This window comes from Haliotis cracherodii, unplaced genomic scaffold (genome assembly GCF_022045235.1).
Source record: "Haliotis cracherodii isolate W230 unplaced genomic scaffold, xgHalCrac1.p SCAF_5, whole genome shotgun sequence".
Classification (NCBI taxonomy): domain Eukaryota; kingdom Metazoa; phylum Mollusca; class Gastropoda; order Lepetellida; family Haliotidae; genus Haliotis; species Haliotis cracherodii.
This window is the reverse complement of record NW_027266308.1, coordinates 61171888-61197312: the sequence shown is the minus strand read 5'-3', so window position 1 is coordinate 61197312 and position 25425 is coordinate 61171888. Positions and strand designations below refer to the sequence as shown.

The 25425-nt window shown below is 37.6% G+C and overlaps 1 protein-coding gene across 1 annotated transcript; it reads right to left on the bottom strand.

Moving 5' to 3' along the window:
• Positions 1–6969: 6969 nt before the first annotated feature.
• LOC139442409 (E3 ubiquitin-protein ligase synoviolin A-like) lies at positions 6970–24188 on the bottom strand. Its single transcript, XM_071223223.1, has 14 exons — positions 24021–24188; positions 21687–21779; positions 21010–21162; positions 20728–20776; positions 19790–19893; positions 17371–17497; positions 16692–16791; positions 16480–16545; positions 14853–15103; positions 14585–14650; positions 14118–14300; positions 12909–13086; positions 12002–12177; positions 6970–7482 (listed from the first exon to the last, which is right to left on the bottom strand). The coding sequence occupies exons 1-14, from the start codon at positions 24147–24149 to the stop codon at positions 7307–7309; spliced, it is 1851 nt and encodes a 616-aa protein (XP_071079324.1). The 5' UTR covers positions 24150–24188; the 3' UTR covers positions 6970–7306.
• Between the last annotated feature and the right edge of the window lie 1237 nt (positions 24189–25425).

The window sequence follows — 25425 nt, the reverse complement described above, 5'->3', positions numbered from 1 at the left end:
TTAAACTAAGCGAGTGAATGTCGCTGAATGCCGTCTGCTATATTCCAGTTATATCATGCTGGCCTGTCGGCTACTTAAAATCTGAAACAGGCAACCAGTGATTTAAAGCATGAGAAATTATCCTTGTGACTAGGGCACAGTGACATGCAATCTGCCAAGTCTGACCTCCAGATCCTCATTATTTGGCTCTTACCACAAGCATGCCGAGATCAGCGCGACATATCCTTCCCCACAGAAAATATGGAACAAACCCATTGGACTGCTCAAGCAGGCGTTGCATAGGATTAACGATTCACTTGTAAAGGATCCCTTTATAACATGATACAACAGCAACCAGGGACGAAACTACAATTGTAGCAGAAAAGCAATAGCTTACACTTTAAAAAAAACAAAACACATAAAACACGAAAATTTAGGATACCTCAATGTAACATCTATGCAGTAAATTATTAATTGAAACTCATCAGTTGCTTGATAACGGTGTTAGAACCCACACCGAAACGTCGCTCCTAACTGTAATAAAAAAAAAGTTGTTCATCCATAAATCCTATCCTTACTTACCAACTTCTAAATGCCTATCAAAGAAGTTGAAATTTAATGTCTAACTTGAAAATCGGAACCCTTACGCACTTTAGGATTTTAGTGGTAGATGGGTTATCAAGTTGTCAGAGTGGCCACTGAGGATCTTTATCCTTATATTCACATGGCTGTGAAAACCCTGGTCACTATGCCAGTGTGTTCGTTCAGTGCAATGTCGCAGATCAAGACATATCTCAGGTCAACAATGAACAACGAGAGGACGAGCTCTTAGGCACTCCTCCATATCCACAAGGACATGGACATGGACATTGACATTGACATGGACATCGCCATGGACAGTGACTAACGATTTTGCCCCAATATTTTAATTACAACTGATTTGCAACCAACATTTCAACGTTAATTCAAACATCAAGATTCTGCGATTCTGTCGATGACTTGGTGATTTTATATTTAATTTGTATTTCATTGTTGTGATCAAGGTCAAAATGTGTGTTCAGTGTTTATTTCAAAGTCGAATTATTATTTTTTTAAACAAACATTTGTTGTATTTTAAGTTCATCTTGCATTGAGATATCAGTTATGAAGTAATGAAAACTTTAGGAAATAATTTGAAGAAATATTAGCAAGTATAGTTATATGAAGATTTAATATAACCATACTTACTAGTATTTCACTCAGGCTAGCAGAGGGCCCTTTAAAGTAAGTGTTAAAAATATTCGTACTTTACGACATCAGCGAACCGCGCACTCACAATTATTTTCAATATAATGATAGGTCGGCTCGCGTACTAATCACATACTGGGAATGAACATGTAAAACACATAAAATTATTATTATCCATTCGTTTTCATGTTCAAATTTCAAATGTCATCATAGATGAAGTCTTGTAAAAGGGATACATATAAGCAAGAGAATTTATGGATGCCATCTTCTCTATTATGTGAAACACAATGTCTCAGAGTATTGACTTACTCCTTCATCAGGTGAATGGAAGCCAACATTTTACTGTAATTAGCGCTGATAGTTATGGACAACTGGAAGCCAGGACTTAAATTATTACTGATTGGTCGGTAATTGGTAATGGACAATGGGCAAACGGGAGGCCGTGGGAAATTAGCACTGATAGGTAAAAGAATGGAATAGCAAGGGGCAAATGGAAGCTTGCCTTCCAGGGGGTGGCGGCAAATATGACACAAACCAATCCCATCATGGCTACCCGCGACTCTGACCCTACTATAACAAATGACCAGTCCCTCATATATCTTATACCCTACAAAGTAATAAAATATGACTCAAGTGAGGATCAGGTGATCACTACGGCTGCGGAGTATTACTGCAGAATATTACTTAAATGGTGATACGGACTTAGTGAATAATAGAGTGTGGACTGCTGCACACTAATATTTACCACTTGATTAGTCCTGGATGACAGGCTTTTGTTTAATCCAGGATGACAGGCCCGTGTTTAGTCCTGGATGACAGGCTTTTGTTTAGTCCTGGATGACAGGCTTTGTTTAGTCCTGGATGACAGGCTTTTGTTTAGTTCTGGACGGACAGGCTTTTGTTAAATCCTGGATGGCAGGCTTTGTTTAGTCCTGGACGGACAGGCTTTTGTTTAGCCCTGGATGACAGGCTTTTGTTTAGCCCTGGATGACAGGCTTTGTTTAGCCCTGGATGACAGGCTTTTGTTTGGTCCCGGATGACAGGCTTTTGTTAAGTCCTGGACGGACAGGCTTTTGTTTAGCCCTGGATGACAGGCTTTTGTTTCGTGCTGGATGACAGGCTTTGTTTAGTCCTTGATGACAGGCTTTTGTTAAGTCCTGGACGGACAGGCTTTTGTTTAGCCCTGGATGACATTCTTTTGCTTAGCCCTGGATGACAGGCTTTTGTTTAGTCCTGGATGACAGGCTTTGTTTAGTCCTGGATGACAGGCTTTTGTTAAGTCCTGGACGGACAGGCTTTTGTTTAGCCCTGGATGACAGGCTTTTGCTTAGTCCGGATGGACAGGCTTTTGTTTAGTCCTGGATGACAGGCTTTGTTTAGTCCTGGATGACAGGCTTTTGTGAAGTCCTGGACGGAGAGGCTTTTGTTTAGTCCTGGATGACAGGATTGTGTTTAGTCCTTGATGACAGGCTTTAAATTTGTCTTGATGGAGAAGCCTTTGTTTAGTCCTGGATGACAGGCTTTTGTTAAGTCCTGGAAGGACAGGCTTTTGTTTAGTCCTGGATGGACAGGCTTTTGTTTAGTCCTGGATGACAGGCTTTTCAGGCCTTTAACCATGTAGCACAATGTGACACCGACAAATGTACGAAACCAATATTATATGCACATCCTTGTTGTGCATGTCATGTGAAAGTGTGAAATAGAAACATACCCCATACCCCATCTTGAAAATATTGTCCACATACCCAGTCGTGAAGGTAAGGCGTGAATTAAAATGTCACGAACAAATTTCTCTCTTCAGCCAACTTGCAAACAATGCCATGACAATAAAAGGTCTAAAAGAATTTCAATATTGAAACAGACAATATAAACTACATGATTGTATTTTCTAAGAGAAGCCTCTGAAGTTATTATGAATGGGATGGATTTAGCCTTGGCCTTTAAAATGAGTGAAACAAGACAGAAGTTGTAAAAATATAGATAAAATAGAATCTCATATTCATACACCCAGATTGCATTTAACATTATTCAAGCCATATCACAACAGGGAACATCAAGAAAGGGCTTCACACATTGTACCCATATGGGTAATTGACCCCAGTCCTTCAGTTCAATAAGCAAACACTAAAACCAGCAGGCTACCCCTCTTTCCCTTGAATGTTAAGGACAAACATATTGCCAATGTCATACGAATATAAGAACTACATTGTCATTAACTCTGATTAAAGATTATTTATTCACAAAAATATTCATATGTACAGTTACAAGAACAAGACAGGGCACATGCTTGATAAATGAATTTACACACAGATGACGTGCTGAAACAGTTATTTACACAATAAATATTGGCATTGACACAAATCCCATAATTTGACTGTGTCGGAAAATACAAACCACAGTACCAACCTCATCATGAAATAGCAAGTATTTTGAAACAGTCAGCATGATCAATAAACTAGGGAATATGTAAGTGTCATATGAGAGGAAACAAACTCATATTGACTGGTACTCAGGTTTCCTGGATGTTTAATTCAGAAGATACAGCATGGAGCGTGGTTAAATAATCATTTGAATCTTGAGAATAGTTAAAAATATTTCAACCACGATCATATCAAATCCATTATCCACACATTTGAACAAACCCTGAACAAATTGTAAAAAGAGCACACAATCTGAAAAATCTGACTGAATTCCCTACACATCAAATAGCACCACAAAGAAGCCATCCATTATTACTTAACATATTCGCAAGGCAACTTTGGTGTCACAAGCACGTGATAAGGAGGAAAAGGACTGCACTTACTGCAAAGTTGATTTGAGGTTTTAAACGAAAAGATTAGAATTTGAAACATACCCCAAAACAGTCCCCTCACCTGTGATCTCTGACTAGTTCTAAAATCTTATTTAGTTAGTTTAATCTTGTTCAGCCCAGAGTCATATTGAAAATGAAATTAGTAATTCACAGTCATATTCTTAAGTTCCTGATAATTTCACATTCTGTTAGGAGCAGTATGGTACTTCTAAAAGTATTACATGGATAGAGACACAAAGCTTCTGAGGTTTCCCGGAAATGGTACATGGTTTGTAACCATAATGAAAGATAAATATTATAAATCTATGATGGAGGACGTGTCTACTTCTATCACTGGCGACTTCAATCAGTACAGAATACTTGTCACATCTGACCTCAGATAGCAAGACAAAATACACTTTCACTCTTACATTCTGAACATTAAACACAATGCTATTTGATGGGTGAAGCTTAGTACTGGTACTTGAAGTCCTTGTCGTCCAATGTCCTACCATTGGATACACACAAGTTTCTTCATGAAGAAACAAATAAGAATGGAAGAGAAGAAAAGAACATGACATCAACAAAATATTTGACACTGAACTGAAGAGTGGAAGGAATTCAGTATAAAAGATCATAGCTATGAAATGGTGGTCATAAAATCTTCTTAACTGTAAATGGAAGTCCTACACTATTCAAGGGCCCTATATCAGTGCAGAAGAAAAGCTTGCAAATAATGAGAAAGAAAGAAAATATAGACATAATTTAGATGTGAATACTATGACAGGGCAAACATTTATTTTGTATTGCATTTGTTTTTATAAGATAAATATATATATCACAATCTAAAGTTTAATAGAAGTGAACGAATGATTTCTATCTCTGGAGACAATTGAATAATCGTTCTTGATGGGATGTCAGGTCACAAGCAATAAGCTGTATAATGCATAAGTGAACTACTGTGTCAGATCCACAGTGAATGTTCAGGAATGACTGTTAACATCTTGTTTATATTTTTTTTAAATTTACTTTATTTTCAGTAATATGAGTTATCTTGCAATATTAACAATTACAGTAACATGAAATACTTGACTAGATTTCTATGAAATGGAATGCATGTGCATTAGATAAATGGGTTGAGTAATTTTTTAACAAGTAAGGTTGAATCAATGATCAACACACATTTATCATACATTGCGGTCAATGAGAAATTTATTGCCTTTGTGAAGCATTTTTTCAAGTACTAATATATACTCACTGCCAAAAGCTATGCGAATACCATACATGTTGGTTAAGAGATGCAGACTTACTCATAAGCAAGAGATATTAGATTGATTCGATGCACAAACGAAGCTCATGAACGCATCACATGTGACATCATAGATCCATGACTCGAGATGCACCATTTGTCTCGTGCAGGATTAGTGTGTAAAGTTTGAAAATCACACGCAACATATCATGCAAAGTATAAAGACACCCTGTGGTAACATCTGACTGATTGTTTTGTCATTAATTGGTACACATTGGAAACATCTCTTCTTAACGAACATACTTCTCTGTATGTTTCTATGGTTCATTTTCTTTTGGCGGTGAGTATATCAGATTATCATAGAAACATCAACACAAACAGATGTCATATCTGATGTCCATAATTTTTTATCTTATCTTATCAAAATGTCATCAGCTGGTGTATAGAACATATACAGAAATTACATTATACACACACTACTGGCTGGAGTAAATTTTACACAAATTGTGAACTATTTAATGTGCTTGCTATATGTCTGATTAGTGACAAGTCAAATACAGAATATTAACTCAGGTTTCTGAATATATTGCCATGATGCCAGGTACAACACTGGCTATTTAACTACAAAATGCAGCTGACAATCCTTTGTTTCAATCATAATTACAAAAGTATCTATGAAGCATGAATTTCATCAAAACATAAATCACTATATCTAAAATGCACCTGAACCTGTCTTGGTATTTCTTCAATTAAAATGGAACCATAATAACCAAGCAACATAATTGCAACAAAATATGTACGGCAATTTTGGCAAGACTTGGATACATTAATCTGCATAGATCATCTGTTGTGATTGAGTCAGCTGTCTATACAAGACATATTCCATTCATCCAAACAATATACAACTCTGATGAAACATTCCATTATTCAACAAGACAAGAAGCATGTATCTAGACATCTTACCATTACCGTACAAAGATACCAGTTTCAATAAAGACCCCTAACATGTCAATAAACAAAGCAACTTGCAAGGGAACAAAACTTAGTAATGAACATGGGTACAGACAGTCCATGATTGGACATCATAGAGGACACAATAATTGCCTCTCCGAAGTTGATGTTGTACACATATGTACAGCAGAGACACAGGGAGTTCCAATCAAAAACTATACATGACCCAATACTCTTCCTTATCACATATGAATCATGATGAACAGACATTTCATGCCAGTAACAAAATAACTACAGTGTAATATCAAGTATACACAATCAACTATTAAAAAGTAAGTGAATATTGTTTGATGCCATATCAGTTAGTTTTCAGCCATTTGAAGCAAGAATGGGATGTTTCCTCACCAGATCATGGTAAGGAGCACGAGGATATAGAAACACTTAAAACTAAATTTCAGCAAATCTGTCATGATTCCTTAAAAGGGGACTGCATGTAACGACCTGGTGCCCATGTTCTGCTTTGTTCTAGACACCGTAATTAATAAGCCTGTGATAGGCATTTAGAAGTCGGAAGAAGATGAAGACAAATGAGCATTTATGAAAACCTCATCTTTATTGTTTGCAACAATATTCAGGTCTACATGTTGATCGTCTTCATTCATACTTCATTCATCCGCTGAAAGGGGCAAGAAATACCCTTGATACAGTGTTACAAACAAAGAAGTTGTCATTAAAAATCTCATGTCCGCACTGTACTTCATGTGTGTGAAAGGGAAATCATTAACTGTGAAATTGATATGTCATTAAATATCAACCAGCAGAAAAAGTGGGATTTGAGGGACTTCAATCAAATTTGCCAGGACTGCCAAATAACCTAAATCTTACTCCCCTTTAAAAAGTTCGAGATTGGACAATATCTGCTTCAATATCTATCAAGTACAATGTACTTGCTACTATGTAAGGAATACTGGAGAAAGGACACTTTTTCACTGAGTTCATTCTTGATGATATCACCAACAAGATATCATTGGCATAACTGTATCTTCTTGAGACCACACTGCAGCTACTGTACGAGTTATAAGTCACACACATTCACGTTAGCAGGGATCTCAGTCCAGATCTAGGTTATCGTTCACATCATCATTCTGTGAAAACTTTTTTAATCTCCTCTTCCTGACCTCGTGTAACTCATCACCATGCTCTTCTTGCGCAGGATCCACCCACTGGGGAATGTCTTCCTCTGTCGGAGGCGTATAACCAATTGCACCTTCTAAATCGGAATAATCTGAAACAACCATAGCAGGAATGAGAATGGATCAAGTAACAATAAAAAAAAATAATAATAGGTTTGAAAATTGCACTGAATACAATTCATATATGAGATCAGTTTCATATACCAGACGAAAGAGGCGACTAACGGGATCAGGTGGTCAGACCCGCTGACTTGGTTGATACAATTCATCAATCCCAATTGCTCATGATATTAATCACTGGATTATCTGGTCCAGACTCAATTATTTACAGACTTCCTCATATAGCTGGAATATTGCCGAGTGCGGCATTAAACAACAAACAAACAAATACACCCGATACTGTTAGTCGCCTATTATTACGCTTATAGTTTCACATGTAACTCATTATGAAAAAAAATGTATTTCTTTGCCACATTAGGTTTTGTATTGTTTCATGGTTTGTGAAACTATAAGAGTAATAGAACTTACTATTATACCTTATTGTTTCACAAACCATGAAAAAAAACATAACTTAATGTGGCAAAGAAATACATTTTTCAGCATAATGAGTTACATGTGTCATCAGAGGACCACACAGAATAATACAGGTTGAACACCCAGACACTGATGGTCAAGGGATATACACAAATGTTCAAATTGTAACATCAACACTTTTGACAAATGTAAGAAAGACTTTTGTGTGAAAACTTTTGGATTGTAAATTGCATCTACCTTGTTCCCACCAACAATACAATGTAAGGCATGGTAAATCAATGTCATGTGAAACAAGACCAAAGCCTGAGCATTTCAAAATTGTGTTCGGTCTAGTAATCTCAGCTCATAATGGTCTGTGTAAAGACACTAAAATCTACCTAAAATGATGCAAAGAGCTAAGTTTAGGCCAGTAGACACGAAAGTGGTTGAAACAGATGACATAGTCAATTGTGAGATGACAAGTGAATGATGTCACATCAACACATGATATCAAATCCTCATTTATGTTTGTTTGCTTTTCGTAAAAAATCTCACCCAAACGCACCCCTCTCACACGCAAGTGCACCTGCAACACATGACCAACCTGTCTGACTCATTCATTTCTTGTCACTCTGGCTGCTTTGGCTAATGCCAGGAACAAAGTCTTTTGTGTCAGATGTTCAAAGTCAGCTTCTTCCAGCGGTTCGTCAACATTACATGTAAGATGTTGCAGTACTATGTTTAAATCCCAAGCTGGAGTTGTACACTTTTTCTGTTGATCCTCAACTTCATAGGATGTCAGTAAGGCTATCAGTTTAGGAACCTTAGTGAGGTTTTCTCCATTGGCCAAATAAGTTTCTGAGGTTCAACCCTTCAGAAGCCTTTTGCTCCAAAGATGACACAAAAATTCCGCTTGTGGTGATGTAGCTTTTGCTGCTGAGAACGCTTTTTCTCTACTGGTCAAATTGTTGTCATACAAGTTTTTTGTGGATGTGCAAAGGGTTCAGGAGACTGTCCTGATGGAGTGGCCTCGTCTTGTGAGGTTGTTCGTGATATGCTCCATACGTGAAGTGGGTAGAGATCCAGTTGTGGATGAACTTGTTTAGAGTGTGGATGAAGAAGCATATTTGGCAAGTCCAGGAGCTTTACAGTTGGGTTCTCCTGCTGTTGCGACGAGGGATGGGAACCATGTTCTCTTTGGACAATAAGTTGCAACCAAAAGCAGTTGAAAGTTCTTTGTTTGATATCTGCAACACAATTGGTATCAGAGCTGGTGGTGGGAACGCGTATGCACGGAGACCTTCCCAAGATATTGCCAGTGCGTCGTTTGACCAAGCCTGTCGCCAGTTGAAATGCTTCTGGATGGAGCATCCACTCTGTTGGGTGACGGTACTGATAGTCTGGACAGGGCGTCTGTTAGGAGAGTGGATGCTCCTGGGATGTGACTTGCTTTGAATTTTAGATTCAGGATGTCCATTAACTCGTACAGCTGGAATGTTAACATCAGAAGAGTTGCCAACCTTGTTGTGCCTTGATGGTTTATGTCGATGGCACAGTTGATTTGTCTGTTCTTAACATTAAGTTCTTGTCTCTGAAATGTGGCGCCCGATGAGATACTGTCCCGAACCCGAGATGGTTGAAGTGGAAGAGCTTTTCATCTGCAGACCACAGCCTCAACGTTACTTCCGAGCCCAGATGGACACCCCATCCTTGGAGTAAGGCGTCTACAAATAGATATTGATTGTAATTCCAGCTCATTCAAGAAGGTTCCTCCACAAACATTCAACCTTATTGTCCACCATTTGATATGTTTCTTCAGATGTTGTGGAAGTTGTAGTTCTTGTTGATCGAGGAATGGTTTGAGGAATCTCTGTAATGGGTGCAGGCGAAGCCTCCCCGTACTATCAAGGTTTGGGCTGAAGTTGCAACTGGTTGTATGTGAATTAATGCTAGAATATGACTGGATGTTCATCCAACGATCTTCTGGAACTTGAATAAGGTTCTGCCCCGTCAGGAACCTGATGCCCAAAAACCTGAGATCTTGGGACAGGTTGAGATCAGACTTCTGGAAATTGGCTAACCATCCTAGTTGTGTTAGTAGTTTCAGAGTGAAATTCAGCTGAAGTCTGATTGGCTCTGCTTGTTGATGAGCTTGAATCCTGTTGTCCAATTAAAAAGCGCAACGGATCTTCTTCTTGTGCAGAAGGCCACAACTGGTTTGGTCACCTGATTAAATAACCACAGGGCAGTTGAAATTCCAAAAGCAAGACTGTCCATTGGTAATGTTGACCCTGTACAGAAGATGCAGATATTTCCTGAAGTCTGTATCGATTGGGATGTTAAGGTAGGCATCGATGCTTGCCAGGTAGTCGTCCTTCTTTATCATTTATTTTAGTTGTGGTAGGTGGATCATCCTGAATTTGTCAGGACTTTGGAGATACTTTTTGTTGACTTCTTTCATAAAGGGTGCCAATCACCTCTGTTAGCATGGACTGCAGTTCTTCTGGATATTGAAGTACATTGTATTGGCGGTTGAGAGATGGTGACGCTCCTCTCATACACAGGGATGAGAATGGATATTTTCCATTTCAGAGGAAACATCTTTGCAATGGAGCGTGGTACAAAATTTGGGGTTGTTTAGGGGGAAGCTATGAGATTTTAACAAACTTGTGGTCACTGAGTGAATGAGTGAGTATGGTTTTACCCTGCTTTTAGCAATATTTCTGCGATATCACAGCGGGGGACACAAGAAATGGGCTTCACACATTGTACTATGGTCACTAAAATACAAATGAGTTGTCCAGAATGTCCCAATATCTTGCCAGTCTTCCACTTATGGCAGATAGCGGTGCTTGAACGGCTGGGGGTGGAAGTTCCCAATCAGTCAACAGCTCCCCTTCAATGGTAGGCGCGGTATCCCCTTGATCCCCTTCTCCAGTTGGACTGATCACGTCTGTCCTATGGTCTCCGCAAGGATCCACTCTTGCGTTGTCTATATCCACTGAAGCGTTTGCCCTTAGCCTTTTTGATGCCTGAAAACCAACAAAGTGTTGATTGTTAATAAATCAAGTTCATAGTCGGGACTGACTTAATTAACATCTGGTCCTTAGAATCTTGGGCCACCTCCTTGTTGATGCTGCAGATGAAGCCATCGAAAACAAAAGAACAATTCCAAATGTGATGTAACAGAGGCTTGGTATAGAGGTCAGGCCAATGGGAGTTGGCTATCAAGCCCTGGCATCAGAGAAGAGTAAGACCGGCTAATACTGAACTGACTTGATTCGTTTCTTCTTCAAGATCATTGCAGACAGGAACATCCTCTCCCAGTCGGTCTGAGGGTTCTTTAAAGTATTCAGCATTGCCTTATTAATGGAGCGGGACACTGAAAGTCCAAAGAAAGAATGTCTTGTCGTCATATTGGGCTATGCTAATTTTTATGGTTGACGCGCTATGCTTGGCTCTTCACATCAGACATCAATGTACAGTCCTCATCAAACTCCATGGGAAGGCAGACATCCCGTGTAAAGGAAACTTCTTGGCGTTGGCAAACCGTGGGTACGAGTAGCCTTGGGAAAAGAGGCATCAAGGTTTCTGGCCATCTGTGAAATCAGCTTCATCGATGGATTGATCAAGGTGTCAATATCATCTCCCTTGATGAAGTAGGACTCACTGGTAGGATTATCCCTGGAGAGTTATGAAATGGGTAGGCCATCTGCGACCCACGCCAACATCTTGTGATCCTCACAGATGGATGGAAAGTTTTCTGACTGGGCTGAGTCATAATTGTCAGGCTGCACGCAGATGTCTTCTTTCATTGAGGAAGGCTCCGTGAACCCCTTTGTGGAGCATATTAACTTTGACATTGTGTAGGTCTAGCTGGGGCGAATATGACAGTGATGAGTCAGACAGGTTGGTCACATGTTTCCTGTGCACTTGCGTGTGAGAGGGGTGCGTTTGGGTGAAATGTTTTCTGTTTCTGTTCACAGCACAAAAGTTTCCACTATGTTTCAGGAAGAAGAATGCGATAAGTAAATTAGTATCAGTCTGGATAAGGTAAAATACATGTTATTTCTCTTCCACCTGCACATAAATACACACCTGTTTTATCTTCTTTCTTAACTTGTGCAAAATTATTTTGTGATTTTGAAATATTGCTCTCGGACTTGACTGTAGTTTTGGGCCTCGCTCCCATTGATGGTGCCGATGTGTTTGATGAAGAAGATGGAGTGGTTGCAGCAGTGGAGCTCACTCTTGTAGAGGATATACCGGGCATACTAGTACAAAGAAAGAATTGGTTAAAACTAGTTAACAATTACATACTAACAACAAGACACTGAAAATGTTCTATCAGGATGAAGTTGAAGAAAACTGTCATTTATTCAGTACAGTGACATTAAAGTCTTATGCAACCCAAATGAAAATAACAGGTATTACATCCGTACAGCAAAATCTGTTTACTCAAAGTAACATTCAAAACATCGTAACATAATTGTACCAGTAGAATCCCAATAGGTACTATGGGCTAAGATCAACACTGTTTCTCTTGAACAAATGACAACTCAACATGCCCAAGTTCATGATATTTCACTGTATATAGAGAATCTCACCCTTGTGTCTTTTGATATCAAATATATCAACGAGTGTTGATATATTTGATATCAAAAGACACAAGGGTGATTTTAATCATCATACAACATCATTCTTCCAACTTTTTCAGTTTATAGACAGTAATAAGCAGTGTCTTAAGTGTAAAAAGTACAGCTAACAGCTTCAGTAGTAGAGCCATTAGTAATGTCATTTGATTGTGAGGTCATGGAAACCAATGATGTCACAATGGTCTGCAAAGCATTGTGATGCAATTTCATTGCAGCAATATCTACAATGTAGATATCACATGATCTCACCGAAGCGATATCTCCTGTGGGAGCCAGTTTTGGATGATAAATCACTATATTTTACTCATATCAAAACAATAAAAAGAATATTCCACTCCAACTCAGCTTACCTCATTTGTGAAGCCACCTGATTATACTGGTTTATAAGAACCATAGCACCATCCAGTAGAGCCTGAATATCACGCAGCCACTGGATTCGTGCTTCCACATTCTCTCGCTCCTGTCCCTCCATCGTTTTCAGCTCCTCTGCAGTCAACCCTGCCATGTTAGACGGAGCCTGCGGTAAACCTTCAAACATAAAACAGCCACTTGGGTTTAGTACCTCACACTTTTAACATCTTCAAAGAAAGGAACACATATGTCAAGAGTTACTCAGTGTTTCACAGTTTTAAACAGATCATTGTATTGTACTGTCATAGGTATTGTGAAACAACATACTGTGGATCGAATTTCATAAAGAATAAGAATATGTCAAGGGTTACGGAGTGATTAGCAGTTTAAAACAGAAAACATTTTATGTACCATATTCGCCATATTAAGCACCCCATTCTAATAAGGGACCCTTGACCAACTTCTACACTAATCTAGAAGTAATTTTTTTAAGCACCCCATTCTAAGCTTAAACATTTACATTACAGTCCATATCTTCCTGTATTTATTACCATGATTACAGACTTTTCACAGAAAACACACCCAGCTTCAAAGGGGTATATAATTGCTTTGTACCTATCATAAAAAAAATTGTTTGAGTCTCATCAACGTTTGGACCTTTTTTGTTTTGTTTTCTACCGCTGGATCTCCAACAACAATTGTAACTTTTGCATGGTCTTAATAAGCAAGCCCTCTTTTTCAATTTTCTAAACACCAGGGGGCATAGTACCTGATTACAACAAATAAGGTAAGATTATTTAGTACTGTCACAGATATTGTATTTGTTTCTTTGTCATTCAATGATGCAATCAGCAATATTCCAGCTATATGACGGCGGTCTGTAAATAATCGAGTCTGGACTAGACAATCCAGTGATTGACATCATGAGCATCTACCACGCAATTGGGATACGATGACATGCATCAACCAAGTCAGCCGATCCCGTTAGTCGCCTCTTGCGACAAGCATAGTTGGCAAGCATGGGTTGCTGAATACTGGTCTTCATGGGTCCAAAGATATTGTAAAACATACTGAATACCATGAACTTGTCATAACATGAAACTATTACCATAAAGTTTTAATACCATGAAAAATACAGTCATACTGCTTAAAGACATATTTGAGTTAACTGTGATAAAAAAGAATAGATAATAAAAATTCAGTCCTACCAAATGGTGGGTAGTATGGCATCATTGGAAAGAAGGAACCATATGGTGGCATGGCACCAGGGAATGGTGATGCCATTGGCGGTGTTCCTGGGGTTGTACTTGTAGCTGTAGCAGCTGTAGGTGTTGTTGGTATAGTAGGTGTCGAAGGAGTTGTACCTGTAGTGTGTGGGGCCCCTCCTGCAGCTGAAATGAAAATCATTAGCAATGGAAATACATGGAAACTAAACCTAACTTCCTGAAGTTCGGTTTCCATTCATGACACACAATATCTTTACATCAAACAACAATTGATATCATGAAGTCAATCACCAATGCATTTAATAATCAATGTCTTTTTAGTCTTTTGAATGACGTATGTCAATTTTACAGAATGCCACTTTTGAAATTTTCATTTTTTTCAACAAGCAAATCAATTTGATAATCAATCTGAAAGGTGAAAAAAACTGAAGGTTACTTGAATTGCATACCTTGTGGCTGTTGGGGTGGGGGTTGTGGAGGGGGCCAAAAGGGCATCCCTTGAAACATCGCCTGAACTGCAAAAGAAACACATAACAAAAATAATACATATTCACATGCAGCAGATATGATCTTAAAAAGACTAAAGTTAATATCAAAACAGATTCTCTAGGAATGGTCAAATCTAAACATATGAGCTTCTACTTGCCCTCATGATACCTTTAAAGTTTGGCGAACTGACTCGAGCCAGTGGGATAATTCTGTCCCTGATATATTTACAATTCTGCATCTGGACATCCTGCTGTGGTTGAGCTGGCCTGGCTGCTGGTGTTGTCTGTGCACGGGGCATGCGGAGGACGTCCATCCTACAGGTTGGGCAGGTCTGTTGTCGTTGGAACCAGGATCTTAGACAGTTGGTGTGGAAGATGTGATTACAAGGCAGTTTCTTGGAGGATGTTACCATCTCTTCTCGACAAATAATGCACACATTGTCACCTGCTTCTAGTTCCTCTGGAGTTGCATCAGGGTACCTGGCAAGAAGAATAGTACAATGAATAATAATGCTGAAAACCGTTACTGCTTCGTTTGTAGGATGTTATGTAATGGGCCAAGCTAAAACATATGCCAATGTCCAATACAATAATGATCCTTATTTGTTGCCAGCGGGCAATTCCTAAATTAAAGGAATCTAAGTATTAACAATTGTCACAATTCTTGGAATGAGTATAAGAGTTGGCATTGTTTTACAAAGCCTCTAGTATTATTTCAGCAATTTCACAGCTGGGGACAACCGAAATGGGCTTCACAGATTACCTGGGCCTTTGGTGTGCTGAATGAGCACTTTAGCCACGAGGCTACCCAGAGTTCAATTCAGAAACTGGAATGTGACCCCTTCCTTTCTAAGAATTGGGGAAATTTGCTGAAATCAGGGCACAGACAAATATTTTTGACATACAGACATAATACTTAGAGAAAGGTACTTTCTTACTGTCCAACAGGAATTCAACTTGTCAGTGTCACTTTATGTATTCACATAACGTGACATTTTCACTTTTCACACTTTATCTATTCACTTTGCAAAGACAGTTCATTCTTCCAGTCAGAGTTAAAGAATAACACTTTCTCTAGTTCTTTCAACAGTCATGTTCAAGAAAACAATCTTAAGCTCAAGACAGTACACCAGTTGCACGATCTCAGACATCAATTGGCCTCTTCATTATCTTTAGCCACATTCTGACCTGCAGTTTAACAGTCTTAAAAAATAATTCCATTAACTTGGACCCATAACCTGCCTTCATTTCTCTGACGCCATGACAAGCGAGTAACAGGGATATGTGATCGTAAAAAGACAGATTACAGCTGATTGGGCCCAATGATGTAAGGGAGATAACTCATTTTGGGTCTCATGATGTCAGGGAGATAGCGCTCATTCCCGGAAATGATTATACCAGCCAATCAAATCATGTTACTATCATGATCAATTCAATAGGAACTTATCGCTAAACCTACTAATCGTTACTAATGCCAACTTAAAACTTTCGAGGATACGATAAATAATTGATGTAATCCAATCTTACAAACATGTTTACTTCTAAATTTGACAATGATTGACAAAACTTGGTGCTGAATTGAAGTCAATAGTCAAAGGTACAATCAAAAACATATTTTAATTTTTGGATATTATGTTCTGACCGTTTGGCAGTGTGATGTATATTTTTTTTTCACCATTAAGAATTTTGTGTGTATAAGTCCCCACAGCCTCGTTCTGAAATGAACACTTGCTATCCCATTGCCCCCATATTTCTTGGCACACTGACAACTGTTACAAGCAATAGTATGCTACATACAACAATAAACATTTACCCTTAAAATATTTGTAACAGGCAAACAGAAACTTATCACTTACAATGTGTTCATATTTCTTATGGCTCTCCGTGACATTATCACATCATGAAGCGCCTTCTTGAAAGACCTAAAACAAACACATCAGAGTTAATTTGGAATACACTCAAAGCAACACTTTTCTTAGAGCAATAATGCAGATTTGTGTAATTACAAAAATTACAAGTTTCAGTACACTTATACACAAATAGACAAGGAGTTGGAATAAAGGGTTACCTGAGTGAAAGATACATCGGTCTAATGGCAAACAATGGGAAGGTGTGCACCTTAATCATAATTGCCATAAACACTATGTACAGCATGACTCGAATGAATCCTGAAACAAAGACAGAAATCCATCATACCATGATGTTTGTTTGTTGTTGTTTAACGCCACACTCAGCAATATTCCAGCTAAATAATGACAGTTTGTAAATAATCGAGTCTGGACCAGACAATCCAGTGATTGACATCGTGAGCATCGATCTACACAATAGGGATACAATGACATGCATCAACCAAGTCAGCGAGCCTGAGCCCCCAATCCCTTTAGTCGTCTCTTACGGCAAGCATGGGTTGCTGAAGACCTATTCTACCCCGGATCTTCATGGAGAGATCTACCATGAAGAGGATCCAACTGAAATAACATCAGTAGAACACATACTTCCTCAATGCCGGTAACTGCAAACTCTAGATTTATCTTGCATCTTGTGTCTCTCATAAGTTTAGCTACAGACATACCAAACTAGCTTATTTTGTAGAAACAAGTCTACTGATGTCTCAACATTATAATGCCCATATGCATTTTGTAATCATGTTTGTAATTGTTTTACTGATGGACAAATTCTGGAGCAGGATTAATTTTGTGCTTGTTAACAATCCCTATACATTTATTCTTGCCTGCTTTTGTACGTACCCATGACAAGTTCTGTATATAGGAGATACACAGCTTTGTTCTCCCAAGGGTTCTCACTCTGCAGATCTACTGTATGCAGCACATACTTCATGAACGTCATCAACACCACTGTCAGTAGGATTGCATACTGAAACCACACCAAGTCAAGCATAACCTTGGGTCAAACTAAAGTTTGCTCCATCAGTTTTAACAGCAAGAACAAATTCTTAAGGACAGATCTTTCCGCTGAGACCACTAAGTAGGAATTATGATATGGTCTCCAAATGAAACAAAAGATAGAAAATCTGAGGGTTAATTCAGACAAATTTTTATTATCAAGTCTCTCAGCAGAATTCTACTATGTAAAGGCCTAAACATTTCATGCTCCCGAAACATTTTTGTTTGTTTGTTTTTTAAAGCTGCACTCAGCAATATTAGGGGCGGCCATTTCATCAAAAAAAGACATCAGTTGAAATAAAGGACAAAAGTAAACAATAATAGTCAAATGTTGCGAATAAAGTATTAAACAATATTAATAAAGGTAAAAAGAAAGAACAAAGTGTACTGAAGAACGTACGGTGGACACAAAGGTACACAAATCCTATTCAGGGCCCCATGAGCCAAGTTCCCGTGTTAACGGTCCCAGCCATAGTTTTAATAAATATTTTGTTGTTTAGTTGAGAGTTGACTGCAATATAATCTGCATTAAATGCATTAAATGAAAAAATGAGCAGAATGTGTAAAGTTCTTATTGTTGTTGTATTTCTTAATAAGAATTGACTTCAATTATTCATTAAATACGTGACTATAAATTCTTATAAAAAAATATGTCAAAAACATTAACTTTAACTTTACTTATTTATTTATTTATTAAAACACAAAACAAATAGAGACAACAATAAGTGACATTGCTCAGCGCACTAATGCAACACAGGCCAAGCTCATTCTATTACCATCCAATCAGGTGATAATCGACCCTTCATAGGCGTGGCCTTATTTATTTGGGGGGATTACAGATACATAAACACAATTCTTTTTTGCCTGATTACCAATCAAATACCCCAGATTCACTTGCAATTTACTTATTTGAAGGCCAATACTACAATCAAAGAGGTGTTTTATTAGTATTCATCACAAATACATATGTGATGAGTGAGAGCACCAGATGGCGTTACGCTTTGCACAATGCTTGGACCTTTATCGGATTATTCCATGATATCATTCATGTTTTACAGATGACACATGCATTCAGTGTGTAATGGCAATAACTGGTTGGTGGCCAGCCATCTTCAATGCCTTTGCACATTGCATTTGAATTAATTGTCATTATTATAACAAAGAACATAAGAATTCGAAGTTTCCAGATTTGGCAGCTTTCCAACATTGGCCTAATCGCCCATTGCATACATTTATCATATACAAAGCGGAACAAGCAGTTTTAAATTGGAATGTAGACATTGCCGCACCATCTGGCATTCTTTACTGTTAACATTGTCCTTTAGCGTTTGGTTTCTTTGTGCGCACTTACGTTCTTTAGTACACATTGTTCTTTCTTTTGACCTTTATCAGTGACATTTAATATTTTATTAACATATGACTATTATTACATACTTTTGTCCTTTATTTCAACTGATGTATTTTTTGACTGAATGCCAGCCCATACAATTTTCCAGCCACACAAAGAGGGTCAAGTCCGGACTAGAAAAACTAGTGATTGACATCATGAGCAACGATATACACAATTGGGATACGACATTCATCAACCAAATCACCAAGACTGACCACCCGATCCCGTTATCGCCTCTTAAGACAAGCATGGGTCACTGAAGATCATTCTAATTCGGATCTTCACCAGACATTTATTCATTATTTACTGAACAAACCCAATCAAGTAACTGGCATATAAATGTAGATGTCTGCATAATCTGCATAATAAGTGTAAATATTAAGTGACTTTTGACAATAATAGTCATGCTAGTCACTGATTAAACACTATTAATTTAAAAAATATCTAACTTTATACAAATCATTATTTTTTTCAAATAATAAGAGTCTTAAAGTTATGCTCCAGAATCAAACTACCATCATTTCAGTCCAATATGTCATAACAGAAACCAGAAATTTTTTTTTATTAATTCCTAAGTAGCAAAAGGTGCCTCTGTTCACTGCTAGACTGATACGTCTGCAAAGTTGGATCAAGAAATATTCAGTAGTCTTTGCATTATGCTCTGGAAACAAAACATGATGGACAAAGGATGGGATGGCCGACACTCATTCCCTTATGACCCTCCCACTTTGAGGCAGGGAATAATAACATTCATTCAAGCAACTTTTTTGTAATGAAAATCTAAAACTAATTTATGGTGGCCTTATTCACATAATACATCTATGAATAGAGAAAATCCAACAGCTATTAATGTAATGCGATATGTGGTCATACCTCAAATCCAAACACCAACTGCACAGATGCTCCCTTCAACAAGGTGCTGTAGTAAGCATGATTTATGAAGTAAACATCCAAAACACCCAGAAATGACAACAGTGCTGAAACAAAACAATACACCAGTTACTGACACTTGTATCAAAGTATCACAAACCATTCAGGGTAACATTATAACATCATTAACTATTTCTACTGATTTGGTGAGCTGGATAATACTAACTGAACAGGCTTCTAAATATGTGCAGGATTGTTCGGTACCACAGCGATTTATCTAGACACGTTCAAGAGGCCAAAATTCTGCAGCGGATATCAGTAAAAATTCCCAAGCTTGAATTAAAAAATCTTCCAGTTTATAGCAATAACTAATTATTATATTATTATGGTAACAAATGGCTTTTATTTCAATGATAACAGGATTGATGGAGAGGTCCTGGCTTTTAATGCTTAATCTAACATCACTGTATTGAATGTCAGCTTTCCTAAATTAACAAAAATGTCTTTTTTCCCTAAATAACATGTAGTTTGGAATCATGGATAAATCCATGCATGACAACAAAAGTTGCTGAAGAATGTATGACATATACCACCTCATTTGTTCATATGACACTTGATAGTTCTGTTAGGTCTTATTGAATGCATGGATAGCGATAGGAATTGGCACTTGTCCTATAGTCCTTGCCAAATTGCCTAATATTAAAGGTAGCAGAAATTTGCAAGGGTTTTGCAATAGGTTATCATTATAAATATAAGGACTAGTGGATTAAACTGTTAGTTTCTACCACTGATGGACATGATGAGTAAGCTCAACTAGCAATGCTCCATGAAATAACACTAATATCTACTGAAAATTAAGCCAACAAACAAAATTTGTGCTCATGAGACTCAAATGTTTTAGCACCTGCTATGATAATCAAGACATCATGATTGATACTTACATAATACTCGACAGTGAAACAATAAAGATATTACAGGGCTTCTTTCCATCTGAAAGAAATATATTGCGTTAAATCATCTGTACAGCAAACTGCTAAACACATAATAAACAATATTTCATATACTTGCGAATCAATGTCAGCATGTTCTATATTTTACACTTATTGGTATGTATTTAAAAAGGAAAATCACATTTACAGATGAAATTACTGTTAACATAAATTCATCACCTTTCATGTTACCATGGTTACATTATATTAACCTGATTATTTTTTAAGACTTACATAATCAACTCTATCTTCTGCAAGCCAATGGAAGCACTTTAGAAATAACAGTAAGGTAAACATGGCCACAAAACGTGGGCTGAAGTCATCCCTGAAGACGGTAAAGGCCAGACAAGTTTCTGTGACAGCATACCAGGACCTCTCTATGAGATGCTACAAAATTAGAATGAAATTGTACAGACATATTGACTAACCCTTAGTCTCTGAAATGAAAACATCTTAAGAAGTCATTCAATATATAATAGAAAGGAATCAAGCAAATCTCATCATTCTTAGAAAGTGAAGAAATCTTAACTTGCCAAACATGCCAAAATATTGTTGATTTGCTTGAGAGTATTCAATTTTTTTGTTTTAGAGTCTGTATGGGAGACTACATATAGACATGTGCATTAGCCCATTATCATGCTTATCAGCTCATTATTACTTGATGCCTAAACTGGGGCAGCATTATTTCTCTACATGCTTATTCAATTTTATTTCCATCAAAATAATAAATACATAAAAAAGTAGGACAAATTTTTAAAACCCTGTGTAATCACAATAGTAAGTATGAATAACAGCTTCCCAGCTTCCTGGGTCAGTCTACATGTATTAGAATATTACTTTATCATCAACAAAAACACTTCAAATTACTGCTTAAGAGACCAATGTAAGAGACCAAAAACAAATATAAATACCTCCATTTCTGCTGCTCTTAGCTGACCGAAAAATATCTTTCTCATGAGTTTTCCCATGAGTATTACAAACACAAAAGCCTGAATGTAGAGCACCTGTAAAGAAAAAAACCCACATAAACAATATACATGATATAGGGTTCTAAACAAGATGCTATATTCAGTGTTCAAAATTGAAAGGGTCTTGGAATCCTTGCTATAGTATGTATATGCAGCATCCCCTTAAACAGGGTAGGAACACCAGCCTGCTAACCCTGGGCGAGTACAAATTTCCCAATTTCAACATTGTTATAACATTACAAGACCATTTTATCTTTATATAAGCTAGTAAAGCTTTAGAGTTTACTTCTAACCCTGTTAAATCATGTAACTCTTTGATTATTTATATTAATGTTGTGGCAAGGACCTCTGGACCATGTTGACTTTCATTCTTAATTTGAACACAGCATATCTCAACTTGTGAAGTATTGTCGTCTCCTGATACAGTCCTTGTCCATCAATACCACATATTGAAAGGGGCATTATGTTGTAGTTTTCCAGCTTAGGATGTCATTGATCGGAAATATCAGCACCAATGACTGAAAATATCCCCCTATATATGAACACAGCATTTAATCATTCATACTGTGTTTGTTTTGTACTTTTACGAAGATTACAGACAGCACTTGAAAGGGCCAAAAACATTTAGATCTGTGAACAAGTCCTTAATATGCTTCAAATGGTTAAAGATTTCATTTGTTAAAGTAATGTACTTATCAATGAATATCTTATTTGTTATCATTACATCTCAACTACAAAATACTTTCATAGAAACTGACCAAAACTATTTTCAAGTTAAAATCATTATATTACCCGTATCTACATTCTCAACTTATGTATCAACAAAGAATAGTGGACAGTCTCAATTAAAATTATAAGAATGTTAGCCTGATTTTCAATATCAGACCTAGTGACGTCTATAACATTGTTTTATAGACATAGATCTTGATAGATGCTTCTAAAACATGTTATATTGTGTTTAAACGGCAGTGGGGAATACAGTATTACAATCTGCTTTGTTTCTGTCATGTTTTTCAGGAGAACATGGCTAGCTGGGTGTCGTACAAAACAACTTTAGCACTACGACTGTTGTAAGTCTTTGTTAAGGTATTGGAGTTAGTCACCTTAGCGCTAAGATCGCTTTGTACAACGGCACCCTGGTGTGTTGCTTTGAATAAATGCAAGCATACGTCCCATATCCTCAATGGAGGCATATTTTGATACTATGGTTTCCTCAGCTGCAGCAATAACATCATGACAGCCCACATGGCCTCAAAAATGTCCTTCAAATAATGTGGTATATAATTATTAACGTACATATTTTCCATGCCCCTTTGTGTTTAGCTGAAGATATTTTTGTCTTTAAGATGAGGTGAAATTGGGATTAACATAGCATTCAAGATTACTGCACTTATAATATATAGCAACATGCATGCACATGAGGCTGCATGTACCAGTCCAGACTTATGCCGGTTTTACAGTGCTCACCCACTGAGATACCATGCCGCTGTTTAACATGGATATCCCACTTCAACATAATATACTGACTCCGAGCTGACCAGTCCTTGTTTTATCTTGAGTGCAAGACAAGGTAAAAAGTACCATCTGTTTACGTCTTTTGGTATGCCATAGACAGAGGATTAAATTAAACCACCAAAATTCCACTCTATCCACTAGACCACAGTATCAGTCTTTCCTCTTTAAAAAAACATTATTTTTTTAAACTGTTGGTCATGTTGAGATAGTGGGATATCAAACCTGCTGATACAATTTACATCAGGTGACATCAGTGATACAGGTGAGCACTCAAAACACCAAAGGAAAAAATAGGCTATTAATAAATATGTTATAGCCTACTGTTGCTCTCCTGACTTTTGGAGTCATATCTGTAATTCTTTGTGTTTACATTGTGAAATTTAATTTACAGGTCGTGTGATATAATTAAACAAAGTTACTGTTACGGCTTACAATATTTTCAAATCATGAGAACTGGGGTGAATAGATAGATCAAACAGTTTGTTATGAAATCTGAAATCGAAAACAAAATCATCGAATCGTATTTTGGTTTTCCATTCTTGTTTTCTGATTTAGCAGGTTCTGCATTCTGGTGTTAATGTGGAATATTACACATTTAAGAAAGAGTTTAACGCATTTCTAAAAACAACCATGAACTCGAACAATAATACTGGTGTCATGTTTCACATATTGTACCGGCAAGTGAGCAGACGATCATTTTGCCCCGGTAAGACTGCGTGTCAATGCCAAGGTGAAGTTTACATTTGGGTACGATAAACTCACCGCCATACTCGGATTCGACTTGGTAATATACACCACGGAGGGATAAAACTGTTTCTTTTGATAGTATGCATTTCCTACAACGAAACCAGTTAGAGCAAAACTGGCCACTGTTAATACAAGAGACCGCATCTTGCAGTTGCGTCTGATTGTGTTCCTGTTTCCGAGCTTTTGACGTCACCAACATGGCGGTGATTTAGGTCGATTAGTAGGTCAATGTGCTAAAAATAGCACTTCTATTCGTGGCCTAACGTCATTGGATTGAAGAGAAATATATATCAGCATTCTTGTTTTTTATTTAGTAGGCATAACGTGTGAAGATTTATGGCATCGTGCTTTATTAGCATATTTATGTTACTTCTTAATTTCCTTTTTAAACAGATAAACTGCCGATACACTTTCCTGCTGATAAACTGAAAAATATTTTTTCTGAGTCTTAAAGCATGTTATAGCTATCACTATACATGGGCGGATACAGAGGGGGGGTGCGGGGGTGCGCCACCCCCCACCCCCCACCTCCCCCCCTCACCCCCCACCTTTTTATTTCGAACAAAATCTTTATTTCTGTATAAATTACCACCAAAGACAATAAATAGATCTTAATTGTGCACACACACCACCCCCCACCCCCCCACCCCCCCCACCCCCTGTATCCGCCCATGCTATAAGTTTGTTTCTTTGTTTATTTCTTGTTAACGCCGCACTCAGCAATATTCCAGCTATATGACGGTAAATTTGGTCTTTCCCACATATTCTCACAATTTTCACGTCGATTGTCTGTTACATTTTTCTCCCAATACCGATTGTCATATCTCTCCCACTTTTGGAACGATCTTTCGGTCATTGCGTTTATTTACGTTGACCCGCTATATCTATAGGGGAACTACTCACTAGTCACTTCATACGACGTCATCAAGTAGCGTGTTCGAATCTCCAGATATGACCTCATGATAGAACAATGTTTTATCGTGAAATAAACCACGCTTTATTCTTCATTGTTCTTTGCGAATTTTCCCGTAGCTATCTTATATATGGCGATAATAAAGTCATGAAATCTGAAATAGGTGTTATAAAAAACACCGATATCTATATATATTTTGTATATCCTCTAGGTTAAATGCACGAATTTAGAAATACTATCATTATACACGTCATGATCAGAAATGGTGTTTTCTATAAAACATTGAAAATTGTGTCGTCAAGCTTTAAGGTAACATATGGTCAACATGACATCAACAGCGACTCGCTGCCACGTTATATTCTGAGGTCGTTTACGGTAGGTTTGCTTTGCTTAAATATAGAACAGATCAGAGAACCTACCGCAGAATTCAAACGTTGAAGTGTATTTGTGTGCGTGGTGTATGTTTATTCGAATTCAAAAGTGAGAAATTGAAGACGAGAGACATAT

Bases quoted from the DNA above. Each gene is read 5' to 3' on its own strand.
- LOC139442409 (XM_071223223.1), bottom strand. From the start codon at position 24,149: ATGCGGTCTCTTGTATTAACAGTGGCCAGTTTTGCTCTAACTGGTTTC. The intron at 17,498-19,789 runs GTATGACCACAT...GTGTGGTTTCAG, and splicing joins AGTTGGTGTTTGGATTTGAG to TATGCAATCCTACTGACAGT. The intron at 16,792-17,370 runs GTACGTACAAAA...TCTTTGTTTCAG, and splicing joins ATATACAGAACTTGTCATGG to GATTCATTCGAGTCATGCTG.